The sequence below is a fragment of the Clupea harengus genome, chromosome 2 (assembly GCF_900700415.2).
Source record: "Clupea harengus chromosome 2, Ch_v2.0.2, whole genome shotgun sequence".
NCBI classification, from domain to species: Eukaryota; Metazoa; Chordata; class Actinopteri; order Clupeiformes; family Clupeidae; genus Clupea; species Clupea harengus.
The window spans coordinates 15,236,150-15,259,547 of record NC_045153.1 but is presented as its reverse complement, the minus strand read 5'-3'; the positions used below and the strand labels follow the sequence as shown (position 1 = coordinate 15,259,547).

General features: G+C 43.1%; 1 protein-coding gene across 1 annotated transcript; it reads right to left on the bottom strand.

Moving 5' to 3' along the window:
- Window positions 1-4,975: 4,975 nt before the first annotated feature.
- pgap1 (post-GPI attachment to proteins inositol deacylase 1) lies at window positions 4,976-21,516 on the bottom strand. The gene is made up of 26 exons (XM_031584293.2): window positions 21,275-21,516; window positions 20,354-20,507; window positions 18,335-18,510; window positions 17,851-18,022; window positions 16,033-16,193; window positions 15,504-15,556; window positions 15,239-15,305; window positions 14,998-15,103; window positions 14,831-14,889; window positions 14,601-14,684; window positions 14,360-14,409; window positions 14,183-14,234; window positions 13,559-13,636; window positions 13,372-13,447; window positions 13,162-13,235; window positions 13,007-13,058; window positions 12,787-12,853; window positions 12,543-12,648; window positions 12,416-12,454; window positions 11,989-12,173; window positions 11,588-11,818; window positions 11,117-11,252; window positions 10,907-10,957; window positions 10,499-10,713; window positions 10,117-10,221; window positions 4,976-9,884 (listed from the first exon to the last, which is right to left on the bottom strand). Exons 1-26 carry the CDS (start codon window positions 21,404-21,406, stop codon window positions 9,746-9,748), a joined length of 2,820 nt encoding a protein of 939 aa, XP_031440153.1. The 5' UTR covers window positions 21,407-21,516; the 3' UTR covers window positions 4,976-9,745.
- Window positions 21,517-23,398: the final 1,882 nt, after the last annotated feature.

Genomic DNA, 23,398 nt, shown 5'->3' with positions numbered 1-23,398 from the left:
GGGGGGGGGGGGGGGGGCTTGGCGCAGTGGGAACAGACAGAGGGGGGTTCACAGCAGGCCTAAACCCATAGCAAGAGAATCAGGCTGAATAGGGGGCTTCACTGGCTCTCTGCCTGCTAGGTAATTTGGACTTGTCAGATGTTCTGATCCTGTTTGGTAGATGGGCCCTTTGTGTCTCTTTCCACAAGAGTACAGGGCAAAATACCTCTCTGTCAGATTCTGAACGGCTCTGCTGATGGTTAAGCCTGCCCTTTAAACAGGGGAGTGCATGGAAGACAGCCCATGAATTCAATGGGAATATTGGATATCAGAGTTTCCAACCACCAGATTAACGAAGAGCCTGAGAGAGGGAGACAGAGGGAGAGGAAGAAATGGGGAGGGAACGGAGGGAGAGGAAGGGGGCAGGGCAGAGGAAGAGGGTACAGGAAATGAACACGTCAGTGCCTTTTTTTCACCAGAACATGCACTGCAAGGGTAGCACACAGATTAAACCAAAAATGGAATCAAGGAATCCCTGAACAAGCACTCATCACTGGACCTTTGCACCGCCCCCTAAAGACAGCGAGGTATAGACTCACACAACCACACACAGAAGACCTCCAGAGTTTCATTTTCATCTACAGTGCAATTTTTCAGGGCAAAATGCAGCAGGCTCTCTCCTTGACATGGAAGTATGCAGACCTGCAAAAACACAAGCTAATCTAACATCTACCATGACATGGTCGTCACAGGCATCCCCTGCATGACTTACACTGTATGGCCTTTGATTGATTTTACACATATCCAACATATTTGTGACCTTTCAAAAATGATTACACGAGCTGTCAAAAAAATACTCTCTCTCCCACCACTTCTGCTCTCTCTTTCTCTCTCTCTCTCTCTCTCTCTCTCTTCAGTGGAGTCTCTTTCAGTCAGTATCCAGGGGAGCTAAATCACATGTGCTGCATGTGGTCGGGGGGGCCGCAGCTGCGCCTGCCACTGGGACGAGATCCTTTAAATCAGCGCTGTCAGCCGGCTCCGTCAGCGCAGCCCCACACTGGGTCTGTCTTAACCACCTCCGCTCAGCACGGACGCCAGACAGGATGATGCATGTCAACCAGCCTTTCCCTCTCCAGCTCATCTCTCATGGACGGCACAGGGAGGCCTTCACGCCTCCATCTCCCTACCACAGGTTTTGTTGGCTTTTTTCCCCAAAGCAGGCTCATGCTTATCTATGTTATCATGGATTCAGTATTTTATATACGTATTACTTAGGACAAAGTAGATGTAGTTCTTTTGATATTTCCAATATATAAGTTATTTTTAACAAAGAATTGCACTTATTATTATTATAATAATATATAACATTATTATTATATAATATAATATTATTAGTACTATCGCTTTATCAAGGTATTCTCTGTGACATCTAAAAACTGAAAGGTTCTCATTTTTTAAAGGTTTAACATTAATTTCATATTGAGTCCCTGACTGCAAAGTTATCTCACTTCCTTCTCACATTCAGCTCTTTGAAGAGAACAGAAGGAATCCTCACCCAGGTCCTCTCAGTCTCAGTCTCAGTCTCAGTCTCTGGGTAATGTAATGATATGTCTGCTGGCCTAGTCTCTGCTCTCACTCACGAGACTCACGAGAGCTTGAGTGGCTCAGCCTTAAAAAGGAAACCGTTCAAGCAAGGTATTTATTTAGTAGCCTGGGTTTACAAAGATTTAGGTTATACACGTTTGATGATTCGGTATTAAACTTGATTCCGATCACTGTTTCTATCAGTTCTTCCAGAGTTTGACTCAGAGTTTGAACAGATTCATTTTGAAATCCCCCAAAAAGAGAGAGAGAGAGAGAGAGAGAGAGAGAGCGAGAGAGGGAGAGAGATGGAGAAAGACAGAGAGGGAGGGAGAGAGAGGACTAGAGTATTGTTGTCAGCACAGGACCCCTCTGTGCACCAGTGGAGGTGACTGCAGTACTTTACTGCTTGACAGAACGGGCACCTTGGGGAGCTGGCAGAGAGAATTGTACAGGCTTTATTTTGATACAGAAACAGTCTCTCTCTCTCTCTCTCACACACACACACACACACACACACACACACACACACACACACACACGCACACACACACACAAACACACAAACACACAGCCAGGTCCCCCTCATCTCTTCTTTACACACAATACAAACACAGTCTCTCTCTCTCTCTCACACACACACACACACACACACACACACAGCCAGGTCCCCTCATCTCTTAATTACACACAATACAAACATAGTCTCTTTCTCTCTGTCTGTCTGTCTGTCTGTCTGTCTGTCTCTCTCTCTCTCTCTCTCTCTCTCTCTCTCTCTCTCTCTCTCTCTCTCTCTCTCTCTCTCTCTCTCTCACACACACACACACACACACACACACATGCGCGCGCGCATACATACACGCACAGCATTACAACATTTTGTCCTTACAATATGAGGACGAAGAGCTTTGAAATACTTGCAGAGTATTAGTTCCTAAATGCCCATCAGATATCACTGCAGATGCCTTCTGGGCCCTTTCCCAAGCTGCTTACTCATGGGAATTATCCCAGCGTGACCCACTGTATGAGGCACACAGCATCCCCTCGGCTCATTACCCCCCCGCCTATGAAGGAAACCATACCCTAGGAGCATCTCTCTCATCTCAGACCCTACCTTAGACCCCCTTAGCAATGTGGCCAGTTCATGTAGCAGACCTTACCAGCTTACGCAAGGAATCTTTTAATTTCAAGACATAAGTTTAGAATATTTTAAAAAGCCTGTGTGAATCAACTGAAGTAATATTTCCAGTAGATGCAGCACTGTTTGATTCATTTATGTTTATCCCAAGTATTTCTTGCCTTATTCGGGTGGTGAAATGCAATGGTTTGGGTCAGTAGATTACTGCAGGATGCTTACTCTACACTGCTGGTTAAAGAACCACTGTTATTGATGTTCAGAGATTGGGCATATTTTCCCCACTGATGCACCATGCATGACTGATGGCATGTAGGTTACTGCAAAATGGTCTATTCTTTTAAATATTAATTTATAGTGGTACATCATGTTACAGGGTAGTTGCATACATCAGTTATAAGTGGCAGGCTTTGGCTCTCACCTCTGTCCTCTGCTGTGGATAAACATCCCCCTGACAGACTCCTGGGCACAGATACATGAGTGCCATTCCAAAACCACCAAGTTTGTGCCAACACACTTGTGTTCGAGCCAAAATCATTTTCCTTCCTTTTCAAATTAGGTAATTTAGGGAAATAACTTGAAGCATAGCGCTACATTTGTAGTCAAGACCTCCATAAACAAGGCTTTAGCCTACATATACATATAAAAAATAGTTATATCAAAACATTATCATCATCATCATTATAATTATTATTAAATATTAAATTAAATGTATAATTACATATTATTCTTATTATTATTATCATTATTATTATTGTTGTTGCGCCACAGGCTCTCACAGCATTTTGTATATACAAAATGTTTCGCACATTTGCTATCCAACAGAACAATATGGGCTCCATACGTGTCTCGATAGCCAATTTTTTTTTACTGACCAGCATGCACGCTCTGACACGCAAGCATGCGGCTCAGTCATCGGTCGCTATTGAGTTACACTGGGAATTCCCTACGTCATGTATTTATGTTCATCATATCCGTAACACTATGCAGCATAACGCAGTATCAGCATTCTGATCAAAGCTTTCAAACGGGCGAGCCATTTCTTTTCCATTGCTAATGAATTGCCACATTACGACACGTCATATGATAGCCTACTGCAGCACAGGTCTCTTGGCATTAATCGAAAGCGCAAAGCCAGACCATAGAATGTTACCTAACATAACATACATTTTTTAAATCAGAGGTATATTATGTAACATACCGTCTAATGCAGGGACCCTCCATAGCCCAGAGCAAACCACTAATTTACAGGTGACGGATGAGCATCATAATTACCTTTCGTCTGTAATTGTCATTCATTTAGAAAATGGCAATCCTTGAGGGTTCATCACCCCTGCTGCAGATCAGCGGGGAATCAGCGGGGCCTCCTGGAGAGAGGGACTGTCACCATCCGCGCTGAAAATCACGACTACAGCACTGACCAGCGTACCGTTACCTCTAGCCTAGTGACTGAGACCTTATCTCGAAAGCGTCGCATGCAAAACACCAGACACCCCTGAGCACTCACGAACTAGTCTAAAGAAATGTTTCAGTAGGACGTGCCCCAAGTCACCTGCATTACAATGTGATAAATATGCGCTGGGGGTTTATTCCCCTGTTGACGTTACCAAATCCCGCTGCGTCTTTCCCCCGTATTCCCCACATCTTTAAGCACCGCAGCTGAAATAAAAAAAATACCTCGCCAGTCGTCTTAAGTTGCCATTTGGTAATTGGCTTGTTATAATAGCCAATACTTCTGCGTTCGTGCTTCTGATGTGCGGCTAAGAGTGGGCGGCGACGTGAGGGGGATAGACCAAGATAGTCCTCGAGGCGTCATGCTATGATGGGAGGTGGGAGGCACCCTTATATACACACACATATACCCAAGACATATACATATACATTGCGTTCGTGCAGTCAGTAACTCACCCTCAGTATAGATATGGCTACTTCTCTCCATTTTTCTTCTGCATATTCCGTCTAACTGCCCCCTTCTCAAATCGCCCCGAAGCTTCTCCTCGGAGTTTCTCCCCTCCACTTGTTTCCTCTCCCTTCCTCTTCCCTCGCAAGCATTTTATCTCTGCTCACGCTCGAGCTCTCCAGGGGCGCCAAAATTGCAATTCCCCACCATGAAAGAAGCGAATACAGGTTTCTGAATTTCATTCTTTACAGTTTTTACCTCTGCCCTGGAGCAAAACTCCATAACATTTGCCATGGTCAAACAGTTAACAATTTTGCACTAGATAAACCATTATCCTTATGAAAGTGTTCATTTTCATTAAGTCATTTAGTTACAGGCTTTCTCCCTGGATGACTAACATTTTAAAAATCACATCAAAAGACACAAAGTAAGTTATTAAATAAACCTTATATTCCATAAAGGAGGATTATGAACTGTTACAGATAGGCCAAGATTGGAAAATATTTTTAAACAAATATGAAGTGAGAAGTTGTGCCCTCAGTAAAAAAAGATTAAATGAGAACTAAGTTAAATCTTGAATCTATATATTACATACATGTCCATAAGATGAGTGAATAATAGTTTCATCAAGTGATTAATACTTTGCAGTGTTCAAATAAATAGGATAGAAAGTTAGTGTGTCTTTGGCAAAGTAATGCAGCAACAGAGCTGTGTTATGGCAGCATCTACCAGGCAACTTCCGAGATCAGTTTTAGGTAGAACAACAGACTATGATAATGTTATGTTTAAGTTATATCACCTTGGAGTAGAAGGCACCTTTTACATTAAATATCTGGAAATCTAGCCATGTGCAGGGGCAAAAAACACATTCCCAAATAAGAAAATAATCTAATTCCATAGAACAAAATATTCTGGGAAATGTTATTGTGATCATCTCCTTTTCATATTTCAGGGCACATATACCACAGAGGATATTCTATGCACGAATAGCATCCAATGCAAGAGCTTCAGGAAAAAAGGACGCCAAAGGAAGGCTAGATTGTTCTAGAAGAGTACAGTGCTTGTGTTGAGTGTAGCAGAAGAACTTTCATACACAGACTTTTTTTATTTTTTATTTTAACAGTAACAGTGCTCACAAATAGCACAACATTCTGATAAATGTAATAACCTTTTTTTTTTTTTTTTATCTGAACATCATATAAAACACCAACCAATCTCTTCCTTGTGACAGTATTTAAACCTGAGAATTGAGAATGCCATTTGGGCCACTCAGTTATTATATAAAACCAGACAATAACAAGGGCAGTAATAGGCAGTAATGCTGGACCTGACCATTTCCACCACCAAGCATCTGTCTTAAAACATTGTAGTTAATGTCCATTAGACAAATAATAAAAGACTCGGGAGTATACAGTGAACCAGGTAGCTAGCCATAAACACTTCGATAATACACACAGCAAGAAAAAATGCCAAGGTGGTTGAAGACATGAATGGTCTGTAGGGTCAGAAACACGTGTCAAGCTACTGACACTGGGAACATTGGCCTTACAGTAATGAGTATGAAATAAAAAATGAACCAGAAGGAATCCCTGTGCCATGGTCATAGTATGCAGGATATATTTTAATTGGATGCAACTGGCTATGTATTGCATACTTGGCACTGCAGGTAGGGGATGCCTGACCTCCTATAATGTCTCTGGCATGACTAACCACACTTGGGTCATACCAGAGCTGTAGCAGACGTAGGTAGCTTACTGATGGGGACAGCAGATCAGGCCGTTCTCTGGTCAGGTAAACAAACTAAGCTATGCTTACCTCTACAGGTTGCTTGGATAAAATCCCTTTTCAAAATAAAGCAAAGAAACTCTCAAAATACTAAAACCACAAATCAAGTAGAAGATGTATTCCACATTGTTAAAGGTTTCCTTTAGAGAAACATGTGATGCTTAGGCAAGTCACCATCTACGATGGATACACTATTTGACATTACTAAATCAACATTCATCACTGTACTTAAACATCTTACAGTGTATTCACACCAAGCACTTGTACTTGCTCGCACTTGTACTAATTACCAAAGTAAAAATGCCTGCACAAACATCTGTTTGCCTGGTCATAATGTATTTACAAATGAATTTAATGCCATCTCGCTGGAGCCACATCTGTTCGCTTCTGTGATACTCAGAGCAGTATACTAGACAGTGACAGCAGTTTGTAGTGCAAGGAAGTGTACTTGGAAAAAAGCAGTAACACCATTAATAAAAACACAGACGTTTGGTTGATTAGTGAGTCAGTTGTACTGTAGTGATGGAGGAGTGTAGGATCGGGAGGAGTCAGAAACAGTCGCTGCAATGTTTTAGTCAAAGTCAGCGTGCACACATGGTTGTGTTCAGCACGGCTGAACGATGACAAAACGTGCTTGTGTTACATTATGCTCTAGGCCCATATTAACGCCCATGAACAAGGAGTCAAAGCTGAGTAAGCATTAGAGGCTAATACACAGGTCATAGTCCATGAAGAGCTCTACCTGCAACAGAACATCTACCACAGAAAAAACATCTATTCTGTATTATTAGACATCGCTTAAGACTGTATTTTTGCCACAAAGCTCAACATGTCTCGATAAGCCTCCTCTTACAGGGCAGAGGAACAAACAGACGATGCTGTAAAAATTGCTCCTGGAAGTTCACAACACATCACAGTGAACACTAATTGTAAAAAAAATCATGTTTGATCCAAAAACGTATGTCCATTTCTCCATCACTTTGACCACAAAGAAGAGCCTACGTACCAAAGTGTTAACATCGTATAAATCACATCGGGACTCACAACTCGAAACGAGTCAGAATATGTGCACTTCAAAGCACAGAAAATAACCGCACCTCACACTAAGAGACGGACGATATCCACAAACACTCGCTAGGCAGATGGCGCAAGTCACTAATATCGTGTGCCATCACCACATCAGTACACACACACACACTCACAAACGAACAGGTGCAGGTACAGGTACAATCACAGTGCAGGTGGCACGGGAGTGTGTCTTCAACAGGAGCGTGACAGCGGAGTTTGGTCCAGGAAGCGAGAACTATACCAGCTTATTAAGTTAAGTACTGCGTTCTTGTTGCTGAAGAAGATGCTTCTAGACCTCTACCAATGATTCAGAAGATAAAAGGTATCATAAAAAGAAAAGTGTTTCCCAATGTTCACAAACAGTTTCTGCATCTTTTATGGATTTTTCTCTTCTGGTATTGTTCACATTTAAAACGAGGGATGCTGTTGTAAAATCTATGAATCCTGACAGATATTTTTGGCTTATCGAGTCACGGAACATTGAGACACACCCTGATTTTAACACACCGTTAAGAGTTCTTTCAGTCCTGTTACTGGTAACATCTCTGAAACACTCTTTGACACCAAAGCCGGGGTTAAACTTACAGTACAAGACGATTTACAGAAGACTCTGCACCTGCTATAAGTAAATCCTGACCATATATCACACTGGTTGGTCATTTATTAGACCTCGTTGTGCTCACACCGGCCATCCTGTGATATCTATGACTAAATCTGTTGGGTGGGCCAGGAACAGGAGAGAGATGCGCTCAAGCAAACCACATGGGACTGATTGTAGCAAGGCACTAGTTGTTTTGTTCAGGGAATGCTCTGCCAACTCACTGTCTTTCCCAAGTGTTTTTTTAGCATGACCTCTTGCCCATCCAGACCATAAATCACTGGGGGGAAACATTCTTAATCCGCGGCCATGGTTAATTTGTTAAGGACGTCAAGTGGAACACAGATCTAATAGTGAAGACAGGTGGTGCTGGTGAGCGGTGCATTAGTAGTTTAAACTGACAATCTACCCCCACTACAGTGACATGACAACCAAGGTTATACAGTATCAAATCCCAAACTGAAATGGGAATAATTGCAACCCTCCCACCTTCACCCCCCCCACACACACAAACACACTCATAAATGTTAACTCGGCACCACAAACAGTACATTGTGTGGGTACAGGGTGACGGATTAGTGTTCTCCGCCGTCCCAATAACGAACAAGGATCAGCTGCTATGGCAACATTCTGTAGCTACATTGCTTGTCAGTGCCCTGATCATTCAGACGTGAGCAGGATAGACATTCCCTTGCAGGTGTGAGAGCCACCGCCCTCACATGTCAGTAATTACTGCTAATAGCACACACTAGTAATCACTACTTACAGTAGGCCAGCACCATGGCTGTACCAGCTGGTAAAGTGGATATTCTTACCCTTTATGATCTCTAAGTAGTACTCTATTCAAGCACTAAATGATGTAGATGCACAGCATTCGTGACACATATGTCATACTAACAGTGGTGGGCACACACACGGTCCAAGGCATCTGCCCTGCATACGCGATGGGTCTGTAGATGGAGCGGAGCTGAGGAGCCTTGAGACTCCTGGCCATTTCCTAGCTTGACTGAATGTTCTGGCAAACTATGACACTGATCTGACCAGGTTCAAGTTCTCAAATCTCACGGGTCAGGTGCTAGCAGTAAACCTGTGACATTAATCTCATTACACAGTAGGCGTAAAAAAGCCAGCAGAAAATTCTCCCTTTAAAAAAGAAAGCGTGGCTGTCGAGTGATGATTAGGATTTTCTATGGGTCATTTTTGGCAATGAATCCACTATGACATGGATGCACTGTTCCACATTGTATGAGTGTGCTGCAGGGAGAACACTGGCAGCATTACATAAACTATGTATTTATCTCATCCCCTATCTCAATTTGAGCTTTATGTTAAGGCGCATGTGGGGATGGGACAGAATAGACAAGTACACAACAAGAACAATAGACAGAGACAGACAGAACATCAGGTCAGCTAAAAGAAACTGCAGTGTGATAGAGAGAGAACCCAAACAACAAGGAAACAACACAAAACACAATACTAATGCCCACCACACCCCACAGCACAATCAGAAACACAGATCAGTATGGCTAACACAGGAATACCCTGTTGAGACTCCATTGGTAAGATTGCACGGCATGGGTCTTCCGAAGTGGAGTCACTGTCTCCCCCTTCAGGGTGGGAGTAGTAACACACATTGTAAGGCTGTCCGGGATGGGTTATACCTGCGGACGGGTTTGGGACTGGACCCAGTCGGGAGCTGTCAGAGGTAACAGGAAATAGCCAAAAAGCCCAGAGCCACAGAGAGGAAATGAGTGACTCGATACAGGTGAAGGGAGGAGAACGTCACCATGGCAATGCACAGGGGCAACAACAGCCGGGAGGTCAGTCTGAGAATTTTACTAGAATGAGTGCACACACACACAAACACAAACACACACACACACACACACACACACACACACACACACACACACACACACACACACACACACACACACACAAAGACAGGTCATGAGTAAGAATAATTCACATTGAAAAAGCATTAAAACACATAAATGTTCAACCCATACTGCATTTTGCTCAGAGAATAATGTGATCAAATAGGATTAGGCAATAAGTCGAACACCCTACCTGTGACTGAGCTTGACAGCGTTGCAGTTGATGAGCAGCACAGTGGCCATGAGCAGGGGTAGTGTGTGTGGCCAGCAGGGATCCGGGTCCAGGTGCACTGAGTATCTGTGGACACAGAGAGGAAGACTGAAAGACACATCATACACAAGGAGAAAATGAATACAACATTTCAACACCTACACAGGTATGCATATATGCTAGTTATGAAGTACATCTGAGTAATGTGGTATAATTTAAAGCTTCAGGCGACATGTGATGTCGACGCAAGAAGACATTTTCATAAACATCTTCCTTAATTTCATCAACAGTAATTACATACAACGTACATTGGTAATTATATATTACGTTTCATATTTTTTTAATGCCAGGACTTCTTCAGTACCTGAGGTTGCGGAACCAATAAATGAGTGACGGGGCACAGAGCATCATGGGTACTGTGAGCAGAGCTGACAGACTCAGGTGTAGTTGGAGGTCGTCTCTGACTTCCTGTAGCACTGACTGGGTCAGCAGGGGGCCACCGTTACATTCTTTAGGCTGCCTCTGACATCCACCAGCCCCATAACCATTCTCCATCTCTGGGGATATCTTCTGAGGAGCCTGGGTAGATGGATAACGATGAAACAAGAAGGTCATGCCCTCTGGGTAGAGTAAAGCCAAATTAAGCTTGGCACCACTGACATGCATCTTCGAACACACAGCACCTGTTCGCTGGTGGAGAGATGGATTTCCTTTTTTTATTTAATACTAGTTTGCACTATGGAGATTTATACTGTGCTTTCCTATCACTCACCAGGTTCAGAACATGGCGTAATGACCGCAGAGTCATCTGTAACCTTAGCACCTAAACACAGAGAAGACGAAAGATGAGCCAAATTACTGAATGTAAATCAAAACTGACAATTGTCCATTAGTATGTGTGTTAGCACAGTATTACTGTTAGCAAAGCTAGGGTGCTATCGCTAAAATTATTCTGAGGGGACTAGAAGTTTCCTTATCTCACCCGATATAAGTGGAACATGAAGGCCACGGTGACAGACAAAGCCCCGCAGGTAAGTCTGCCCAAAGCACACAAGGCCAGGATGAAGAAGACCTGAGTTTGTGGGAGGAAGGTTCCACAGTCCAGAGAGACCGAGGGCCTAATATGACACACAGAAAAGCACACACAGACACAATCAAAGGTAGAGTCCGTGATCCTGCTGAAATGTTGTTCATTTTTTAGCTCAACAGCCACTTCCGTGGTCCTGAAACAAACGTGTTGATTGGCTGAAATTGTTTATGGTTCAGTCTGAGCAACTATGTTTGCTTTCCATTTACAGAGCCAAGACTGTACAAAACACCATTTTTTTTCACATTGAACAGACAGTTAGAGAACAGTGAGGAACAATTCGCTGAAAAGCAGACTGTGTGATTTCCAGTGAAGTGACGTGACGCATGAAGCAGATTTGTGAGTGACATCCTCCTTCAGTCGCACCTGTGCAAGGGAGCCAGCAAGAAGGAGAGCAGGCGCAGGCCCATTCGCATCACTATGCTGCCCCAGAATGCAACAGTGGCCCCCAGCAGGCACAAGACGGGGGCCAGGAGACGGGGCCAGTCCTCGGTGGGCACCGTGGTGTTCTGGACGGTGTTCTCTGCCAGGGTGAGCGGCAGGGTGTCCACCGCAGGGAGGCCGAGAGACACCCAGACCTCTTCAAACCAGCTCTGCCTGATAAACCAGACAGAAAAGACATCGGAGAGGTGAGAGACTGGAGAATGATGTTCAATCCAATCCAAACAGAGATGAAAAAAACTGGCCAACTGAGGAATGAGGAAAGCTGAAGCTGACCTCAGCGTAAGGGCTTAGGTGGAAGTTTCTGGTAAGGAGGTGTGGCTTACCTGAGGAGCAGGTGCAGCAGGTAGATGGGGAGCTCCAGCCTGTGCGGCCTCAGGGCCTTGCTCATGGCCTCGCCCATCCCCACAGGTCGCCCCACCTGGCTGATGGAGCCCACCTGCACCCCCAGGGACAGGAGCAGAGTCACGGCCAAGTAGACTGGCAGCACCGGGCCACAGAAGCGCAGAACCTGCAACGGCAAAAGTCAAAGCCTCCAGTGGATGTATGTACTTGTACACATTTATCAAATCTCAAGGACAGAGTATATATGTAGTGTCTCTTATCTAGCAATTCCTACAGTACGAAGGAATGTGAAAAACTCTTTTCTTTTAAGGCTTAATAGGCTTTATTAACTTCCAATGTCAAGTCTGCTGTTGAATATAGAACTACTTTTCTGAGGATTGATTCAGTGCTGATGACTGGGCACCTCACCTGTCCAAGCACTTTGGGGAAGGAGGTCCTCACTGATACCTGAAATGGAGAGTGCTGAGTTTACGGACCAGATTACTCCATACATCACAGTTAAAACAGTTTAACTTGAGAGTAAGAGGTGTAATACCTTATACTGGCAGTTAGGGGCAGTGTGAAGCAACAAGCGGGCACTTGAGGTGTTGACGGGACGACTTGTATGAAGCATTCCAGAAATCTCAGTTATAGAGGGGATGCTTAGGGAGAGAAATAACGGAAAGAATACAAGTAAATAAAAAGGCCTTAGAGACAGAGTACTGCCAGATTTCTCTTCTGCACATCTGCAAACTTAAACAGTCATGACAGTGGAGATCACAGAGGACAACAGTTCCTACCTTGCAGTAGTGAAGGAGTCCTCTCTGAACCAGGGGACCTTGAGTCTGTAAACGCTGGGCAGTCGTTCTGCAAACCAAAAAGACTTATCAAAACCGTGCTCCAAATTCACAGAACGGCACCAAAACACACATCAGCGGTCATTCTTGAATCCCAGTCTTCCTCTGATAAACATACAGCCCAACCTATCCTGAGCACTAAAAGACAAGCATGCCAACTTACCTTTGCTCACCTTGCACTGGCTCACAACTGTGATTCTGAATGCCTGGTAGACCTGAAGATAGAGCAGTACAAATTCACCAAACATGTCAGCATGGATATATAATCTACACAGGAAGAGAAACAAGTTAGAAGGCAGAGAGGGGAGGTTACAGCACCTGGTGAAAATGCTGCAGCTGAACTGTGTGGAGAAGCCCAGTGGAGTTGATGGTCACATCACTAACAGTCAGGCCTGGAGGCAAAAAAAGGGCAATTCCCATGAGGTTTAAAAAAGAAAATCAATTATAGGCACTGGTGGCTTTAAGGTAAACACCCCATCTACTGTAAAGACAGAAAGCTTAGTTGGTCAGCGGTCGGTTTCCACTCACCGAAGGACAGCACATGAGGCACAGCTAAGGGAATGGTCTGAGACTCCTCCCTCTGCCACTCACACTCGATAATAAACTGAAAAACGTACAAAGCGGAGGTACATAATTTGCATTTGATCCCATGCCTACATGGATATGTACATACCTATGTATGGATATACATAGTCCTATGCGACGTAGGGTGTACCTGGTTGCCACTAGGGTTGGAGGCAATGATGACCAGATTGGAGACTGAGGATAGCTCGCTCACTCGAACAGTCAGTGCCTAGAGAAATGGGCAGAATGATAATAAGAGCAAGGACTTTAGGTATAAGAGGAATTTGAATGTGCACCATAAGACTTATAGCGTAGCTACATCGGTTATATAAGTTTAATAATATATTAACATGACAACGCGAACGTAGCCGATAACACACGCATGCCGCTATTATACCCCGTTACGATAGTACACAGGGAAATGTGTGTTAATCAGAGGTTCTAATCTGAGGTGTGATATTAAGTGAACACTTAAACACAGCAGGCTAGTTTGACAGTATCTCCTAGATAGGAAAGGTAGCTGGTCCTAACAAATGAGAGCTAAATGTAAAATTTAGCAAAGACGTCTTAATTTCTGCGACGATAAAAGTCTCACCCAGCCTTTCCCACTGCAACAAGGAAAGGTTCATTTAGAGGTTGTTCCCTCATATTTGTTTAATGCGAGACAGGTGCATTGATCAGGTGCATTGATCAGGTGCATTGATCAGGTGCATTGATCAGGTGCATTGATCAGGGTCACCATCAGTAAGTGTGCCAACAACAGAGGAGACTCTACCTTGTAAGACGGGAGAAGCTCCGTCCTCCATGACAGATCCACCGCCTGCAGACTAAAGGAAGACCAGACTGATTGTTGTTTTTAGCAAACAGGGCAGAGTCATTTATAGAGCCAGAACGAAAACAACAAAAAAAAAAAAAACATCTGCAGAGAACAATATGTCAGTGTTGCACTCACCACATAGAACCATTCATTTCTGTGCAGCCATAGAGCCAGCTGGTCATCTCCTGTATGAGGGGTTTGAGCAGAGCAACCTTCTTTACTACATGCTGTCAGTAGAAATGTTCTGACTAAAACAAAATAAAACATTACTAAAAACAGCATTGCTTTGTGGTTTAGGTCCGAAAAACAGGGAAAAACGAGGCTCATATGGTGGACACTATTGTGAGTATATACAGTATAGTAGCGGTGCCCTTACCAAGTTGCTGTTTCGACAGTAGAAATGGCTGTAGGCTTTCCTGCGGCTGGAGAGGGCAAACAGGAAGTGCTTCACCTGGGGTTCCTGCAATGAGACAATCATGGAATTCACTAGTGTGGAGGTTGATCTCAAACATTTTTGAGCTAGCTTGGATAGTGCACATGTCAGTTGCTCTGTCGCGCCCTCTCGTTGTTTGTCTCTCTCTGTCTAATGCATGTACAGCAGCTCACCTTAGGGGCACTGTAGAAGAGGCGGAGAGTGTTCACTTCACTCCAGGCCTCAGGTGGGGCTTCAGAGAAAAATAACAGAGAAAAAACAATAAGAGAAAATAAGCTGTAACGCTCACTCACCTGCACGTCTTAGTGCATGCTGACTACTATAGGAGATTCACAATTACCTGTAAAGGTGACTACAGGCTCTGGTTTCTCATCAGGCACCTGCACTGGGTGTCTGATGAAGTGATAATTCAGGACGGAGAGCCTCGTCTCAGTGTCATCTGTGAACTAACATCAATCACACATCAACTCAAAGGTATCAAGAATGAGAGGATGACATGCTTCAACATGAGTGTAAAATGTAAACAAGCACTGAGTGCAGATATATAAACTTTTGGATGCGGTAGGACCAGGAGAGGTTACCTGGCCAGTCTCAGGTTCGATGAGGTCAATGAAAGCCCTCACTGTTGCCAGAACCAGCTCCTTACACCTGAAAACAAACAGAGGATTCACAGTGCTTACCCAGGGTTCTTTACAGTGGCTACTGGACCAGCTGCAGGTAAGGTACCATCATCTGCTAGTTGACCAAGTGCTTTACCATTGCCAGTGTCATACTGTTAACCAAAGATGTGGAAAATCTACCATACAGCCACAACTGCAAGACATAATTACCATATTAGCATCTTACCAGACTATAGACAGGTGGTCTGTAGACACCCAGGTCCTTGGTACAGCAGTGGCCTTTGACAAAAGGAAAGTAAACTTAGGTAGTCTAAATTTAAGCATAACACATACTAGAAATATCACTCCAGTTCCCGAGATAAAGAACTTCAGCATAACTACAAAAAAGAAACAATTAATTAATAACAAATGGAGGGGAGCACTGTGGCGCGAGCCAATAAGCCCCCCATTTACAGGCTACAATGCCCGCGGGGACACAGGTTCAATTCCGGCCTGCTGTCGTTTCCCGATCCTCTCCCCACCTCTTCACTCCTCCTCACTTCCTGTCCAAAATACTTCACTGTCCTATCCAAATAAAGGCTAAAAAGCCCATAAATAAATCTTTTTTTTTTTAAATGGCACAAATGGGTCATGAATAGAAAATGGCCAGAGGTGGCTGGACCTTGGATGCTTCATCTAAACCATCAACAGCATGCCACCTCTGTGGGCACGTGTCAAATGAGTCATGGCAGCCTAGACAGCGCAGCGTCTCTTACCACCAGGGACAGCTTGTTGGGGTCAGCCATGGGGCATCGCAGGGCTGTGAGGCCGGAGCGCACCTGGTAGTCACGGTAACCGCCCCCGACAGAGAGCACCGTCACGTTCCGGAGGTCTTGTGCTCCAGCGATCCATCGCCGTCTGACAGCAGAGTAGAACTCTAACAGAGAGAGAAAGAGAAAGATCTACAGGTGTGCTAATGCAGATGACAAATTGAACACTTTCTTTACATGTTGCATTTATGCATTCCTTGCGGTAAGCCCTTTTGCAGACAAAAAGGCCTAATTTGAAAGACAGTGTGCTCTGCATTAAGTGTCATGGCATCAAATAGGGTAACATCAAAGGGAGTGGCTGAGCAGAATTTCAAGCACAGTTCAAGCCTCCTAAGTGTAATCACTGCCGTGACCTTCACATTGTTTAATATACAGTATATATACGGGCCTAAACATGTGACCTTCACACTGTTTAATATATATATATACAGACCTAATAAACATGCCTAAAAGCAAACAACATAGATGTTTGGGAATTATGTAGAATATAGTGGAAAGGTAAGTGAAGAAGGTAGTAGTGATGCATGGCCTAATTTTTGGAAGTCCTCTTTTACTCTGTGGAGAAAGGAATGCAATCTCTGCTAATAGATCACCCGAAATCCTCCATACTGCAACTTTAAACGGTGGAAACACAGGTAATATTAATTTTCCAAATGAAGTGAATAGACTTCTCGACACTGACCAATAAGCCAAGCAGAGCTTAAAATAATAATAGAAAATCATCTCAGTTCGGTGCTTCCAAGGGTAAGGAGGTGTGTGACGGTAAAAATGTATCGTCTACCTCGGCTTATCTTTCTCTAATACTTATGTTGCATTCTAATTTTTCAAATGACATTTTAAACAGAATATTTAATCCAATAGATTTGACTGAGACGAAATACAGACTGGGAAATATAGGTAATATAGACTGAGCATCTGACCAGGCTCTCTATGTTTCTGGCTTTTTACATCACGTGGACATAGAATACCATAGCCTTCCTATATAATGAAGGTGATCCTTGCAGTGACACTATCACTGATACAATGACTCTTGTATTTACCTTACATTTACGGCTTGTGGCTAGAGCTTCAAGCAACGTTACTGAACTGTGATAGACTTACGGTGCACCCTGCACTGTCAAATGTTAACTTATAAGTCATTGTCAATAAACAGTGAAAACTATGTGAATATTTCATGGCAATGAGAAAGAGAAATGATCCGCCCTCTCACTTCAGGCCTATCTTCACTGGATCTACATACCGTAATGACGTTAGTCTATTTGGAACAGGAAATGGAAGACAGATGCAATGATCAGGGGTCTAAACTGGGTATGCTGTATAATACAAAACAAAATAAAAATATGACTATTATGTCTCACTCTTTGTTGCCCAATACCGAACGCCTTGATGCATGATATTGGGTTACTTAGTAACAGAGTGGTCAATATTATGCTGTTCAACAATGTAGAGATTAGATTAGATGTGCCTGTCAGACGTCGAAAACCAGGATATGGGAGTGTGCCGTCCTCAAAACTATTTACACAAAACCGCCACCTTTTTTAACCAGAAACCACCCAAATGAAGCATCAGTCTGCCCTCGAAAGCACTCGACTCTCTTGCGCATGTTATGAAACTACCAAATGAATGTGAACGCTATACATAAATGCTTACAGTGGTGAGCGTGGCATGGTTAAATGTAGGTGTGTGTGTGTCTGCTATAGGCAGTGGTCCATTTATTCCTGTGGATGAACATGCGTAGCTAAATGTGTGCAGTCTGGATCATACCCAGTAAGTACGGGTCTAGTGTGAGCACTGCAGCCTGGTGTGGGGACGCCTGCGTGATGATGAGGCTGACCAGACGTGGGTTGAACCTGGGCAGAGTGAACAGAGCTCGGGCCACAACACCTCCCATGGAGTGTCCCACCAACACCACACTAGTAGGGGGGTCTGGTTGCTCCTGCAAGAGATAGAGCATTTAAAGTTCGTTAACGGATCCACATAGTTTAGCTATGGATGTTGTCCTAATTGTAAATTATTAAGGTAAAAAATGACTGATACGGAGAGAAGTATGTATTTGTGTTTTTCTACACTCATATTACCCTTGCATCCACTACAAACTAGAAAATGTTATGCAGTGTCATGCACTAATAAAAACATAAATCATTTTAACCCTACTACATCATTCACAATAATGACTAAATAAGTTGTACGTCCTGTTAGCTCTCATTTGTGTATGTGTATGTATACGCATGTATGTATGCACGCACACCTTGTAAAGGCGCAGGATGGCCTTGATGCTCTCGTGCAGGAAGCGGGTCTGCCTGAGCAGGCTTCCTCCATACAGCGCCACCAGCTCCTCATTGAAGTCTATAGTGAACACGTTTAAGTGGACACCACCCTCCAGCCCCTCTGCCTTCCGCAACGCCACTGAGCCGAGGGAACGAGCTGGCACAGACAGAAAGAAAGAAAGAAAGAACGGTGGAAAATCAGGATAAACATTATTATTTTCTGAGGACTTTTGAGTGACATTGACGCCTTACTTCAAGTGTGGTCGGTTATGTTTGATGTACTGTAGGCCTACATATAAGCTTCTAAATTAGAAGTGATCTGAAGTCAAATTCCATGTCCTCAGTGACAGCAAAACGAACCCAATTCTATTGCATCTATGTAGATAGATCAGCCTATGTGAATGGCTAAACAACAAATCGTTTTTATAAAACAAAAGAAACATCAGACAATCAGAATGGGTGAGGGGGGTTCCATAGCACACTCTTAAATGTGCACGAATGAGTTGTTTCCATATATTCCCTCAAGATAATGTACACAGGTAGTCCACTACATGGTCCGAGATAAGGACTAATAAAAGTATTTTTGTCTTTGAAAAATCTAATTTATTTTATAATGTAATGAGAGGCAACCAAACAACTGTACTATATTGTACTGTATTAAGACTGACCGTGCATATAACATATACAATGTGCTATAGTTAAAGACGGCCCAGGCTTCATCAAATCAGTAAAGTTAGGGTAACTTGAGGATACAGTATTTCTCAAGCCAGATAAATGCTGATAACAGATAACTGTTAGTATTGAATCACAGCCAATTGGAATAAACAGGAAGACAAATCTCAAACATGTAATCATTACCTTTCAATGAATACTGCAGATCATCACAAAGTGCACACAGACTGAACAGAGTCTGAACACTGGAAACATAACTGTTAACATGTTTAGTTGCATGCAACTTCAACTGTCCTGAAGGCTTCAAGCAAATGAATGACATAGACCCCTGGCTGTATTACCACAGGGCTGAGGAAAACCGATAGTGTGATATTAAAGTAGGATCATTACTGAGGTGAAAAGTTCAACAGTCATAAAGCAACTCATTGTTAAGACCTGTTGTTTGGAATTGGATACCTTCTCAACTACATAATAGCAATGAGCCTGAAGAGATATTGACAAGAACCCAGATAGCAATCAATCAGATTTTGAATTGTGTGGATATGAAAGATAGCTACAAATGTAATGTGCACAGCTGTGGTTGTGTGACACACACACAAACACACACACACACACACACACACGAAGGTAATTAATGAATGCTGTGAATTATACTTCACTAAAAAAATGCAGACCCATGTTACTGTGCGCACCCACATATCAATGTGTGTGTGTGTGTGTGTGTGTGTATGCAGTAGTGAGTGGGTGGTTTCCACCTACACATGCCCTAAGAGAGACAAGACCAACCAAAATGGAGACACACTAACAAATCCCTTCTCGATATAGGCTACTTGTTAAACTCAAATCTGCATGCAAACATGACAAAACAGTAAAACATAGACTGTCTTTGTAATAATATACACTATGGGAAAATACTGCTGGTACATGTTTGTTAAAGCCTGAGCATCATTTAGGCCTAACAGACTTTTTAATAAACATTTAATAAATTATATGCATCCATGAATCAAACCCCTGTTAGCCAGATATGGACACATCCGTTTCCTCAAGCTGCCCAGTCCATCACCTGACATTCTGTGGTAGGCAAAATCCCTCAGGTTGAGCTTCTTTCAGCTTCTCATTAATTTAAGGCCAAAGTTCACAGAGGAATGCCTAATGGGGAAATCTCTATGATTCTGCACTGGTTGTTCATTGGCTTAGAGAAGCCTCTAAGGACAAGTCAGCACTAGGTTATACTTTAGAGAGCATGCATACCATTAACACATTGTAGGAATAGACCTGAGTGAACTGACCACAGATGTAATGTCACTTCTTTGAAAGCTGTGACATACCTTGTTTGTAGCTGCCAGCATTCCCTGGCAAAAAGAGCACTGGGGCTCCGCTAAGCTTGAGGCCCCTCGTCTCCTGAGCGTACACTCCCTCTCCATACAGGTAGAGTCCATAAGCTGGATACAGACGGGCCACTCTTCGAGGCAGCTGGACACGCTGAGCGGACAAACAACACACACAAAAACGTTAGCCACTGGATACTCAGCTTATCAATCATGTCATTAAAGCAGCATCCTGACACAGCACCCCCCACCCCCATATCTGATTTGCACTGCCTGACTGACAGTCTTTCATAGCTGCACGGAGAAGCCTGTCAATGGAGAAGGTATTAGGTTACAGTTGCTGACACTGTCATCATGTGAAACAGCCCATTGTCAACACCTTAAAGGTGGCCGGCCACACACGTGACCTCTGAGACAATCTAACACCTGCCTCACTCAAAACACAACCCAGCTTCCTTCACAACATGTACGATCAGGTTCATTTTCAACTACCACATAGGTGTGTTCAAATGTGCCGTTGACTGTCTGAGGTGTCACTTCGTAATGGTGTTTTGTTTTTTCCCACCAATACAAACTGTTGAAAGCGCTGATTTAAAAATGATGCTGAAACTTTGAGTAGGGGGTTACGCGACTATTCCCGTAAACTGTCCATATGGATGTTTACTTCAATACTAGTGAAATAGATGCTGAGGTCCACCACAACAGGTTGACAGGGGTGCTGATATAATGGCCAAAGTGTTAAGGCTAACAGATTACACAGTGGCTAAGCCACTGCCCTCTCCAAACTAGCTTGGGGCTAATTTAGCTGCGAAGAAAACTCAAATGTTGCTGATATTGTTTGCAAAGCCTAGCACTCGAGACGTCATCTTAAGTTTAAATGAAAGAAGATCCGATAGAGATATGCATTTATTCTTTACTCACCCGGTATTCGGGGTACTCGAACATATATGTCATGCTACACCTGTTTTCCTCGAAACCAAGAAGTAATTCCCTAAGCCCCAGTCCTAAAAGTCCTAATGCACAACCGTAGAACGCTAAAGCAGCGGGTTTCATGTTGTCTATTTTATGTTGTGATGCTGCGAAGAGGAATATGCTTCATGTCTCCATCTTGCCGATTAAAATAGAAACCCACTCTGTCTGCCTGTTCCAAGTTCCAACCTATGGGGGGCGTTTCGAGGAAACCCTCCGTGGTGTCGTCGATTACACTGACATAATAATTGGCCAATAGAAACTGAAATGCAAGAACATAAACCAATAGGAAAGAGGGCACTTCAAAATGACCGAAACATTTATTTTAAAGAGACAGTTCTATTCTGAGCATGGGAGTGGATTTGAAAAATCAGTCAGTAATGTCTTCTGAACTGTAGTAAACCAGGCGAGAAATGGCTGAAGTCCTGTCTGTCAACTCATGAACAGTGAACGATGAATTAACCAATATGAGCCACAACTGATGAAGAGTTGAAATGTAGCTTCCAACGCAGATGGCCGTGAGCATTATTCTCCACCATTATAACTACGTTTACATATACGATAATCTATTAGCATACCTAAATCCATCCTCTCATTATTCTCTCCCCTTCTCAGTTTAGACTCTCCATTGACAATTGTGGCTGTCCACTGATTCCTGCTGCCCATTCCCAGTTAACAATCGTGTTAGTATCAAAATACTACTTATTGCCTATAATCAGGTTTGGGAGGATTACTTTAATCAGGGTTGGGAGGATTACTTTAAAAAGGTATTCCGAAACAATTACTGATTACCTGTTAAAAATTGTATTCAGTAACCTAATCCAAGTATCACAATATTAAAGTAATGTAACTTGATAGCTTTCCGTTACTTTTGGATTACCTCAATGCCAAATGTGCAAATGAAGATAACAGAAAAGAGACATCAATAGCCTTATCCACTGTATATTGGTGGTTTCTCCATTTTTTATGTCTGTGATGGATATAAATGCTGAAAAACATTGGTCCAACCTTGAAGACAAAGACATGTACTGCTAGCGTCCGAAACTGTGCAACTCAATGGTCACATGCATTTCATGAAGTGGTTGTGCTATCCACAAACACCTCCTATAAGGGCACACAACAGCTTTTTCAGATGACATACTTTCTGCATTTGTGCAGTAGTAGTGCTATATAAATAACATCTGGTGTGGGCGCCCTACTTATTACTGAGGAAATGAACTTAGTATGCTACAAATATCAACATTTACTATATTGTCATAGCTATGTGTTACACAACCAACTGAACTCAATACTAAATATGTAAAGCTGTTGTTATGTGCCACTGTATTGATTGGAATGTCAGGATATCCTTTTTAGGCCCAAATGCAGCATTTCACCGAGATATTTTACTAGTGAATAACACATAATTTGCGACAACACACAAGAAAGTTTTTACAAACAAATACCTTGCATAATTTGACACTTTTTGCCCAATCCCCTTTGCAATATAGCGTGGGCCTGCTGGTCGGAAATGTAAACTAGTTCAGTTTGTTGCCCTGAAGGAAAATGGGCATGAGGGCCGTGTGGTTGTGGTTTGATGTGTGCATATGTCACGCCCGCGCTGAACTCTGCTCCTCTGCCACGGCCCCTTCGACTTCAACTCACGCAACTCCGTCTCGTTCACAATCACCGGAGTACTAATCACGCACACCTGTCACCTCTCTACTTAAACCCTTCACTCCCCTCACTTCGGGTCTGACCTCGCATCATTAAGCCATTCACTTATTATCCGCTCATTCTATTAATAGGAACATTACAACACTCAATGTTTTTATAATTGCATGCTGGCATTATGAATACTCTATACCCACTAACCTGCACCAATACTTTGAATGGCTCTCTCGATTTTGTATCCACTATCAATCCTGTATGTATCATGTATATACAATCTTGTAAAAGGTCATCTTGTGTGTGTGTCTATACACCATGCTAATATTGAGGAGTATATGAATTGAACTGCTTGCTCTGATTCTCTTCTCCCTTCTTCCTGTTAAAGGGGAGTTTTCCCTGGCCATTGTCACCTTAGTGCTTGCTCTA

What these genes read in the sequence shown, in the direction of transcription:
- pgap1 (XM_031584293.2), bottom strand. Translation starts at nt 21,406, where the DNA reads ATGAAACCCGCTGCTTTAGCGTTCTACGGTTGTGCATTAGGACTTTTA. An exon ending in TCGAGTACCCCGAATACCGG is followed by an intron (nt 20,508 to 21,274) that starts GTGAGTAAAGAA and finishes TTGTCCGCTCAG; the next exon opens with CGTGTCCAGCTGCCTCGAAG. An exon ending in CCAGTGCAAGGTGAGCAAAG is followed by an intron (nt 12,854 to 13,006) that starts GTAAGTTGGCAT and finishes TTTGGTTTGCAG; the next exon opens with AACGACTGCCCAGCGTTTAC.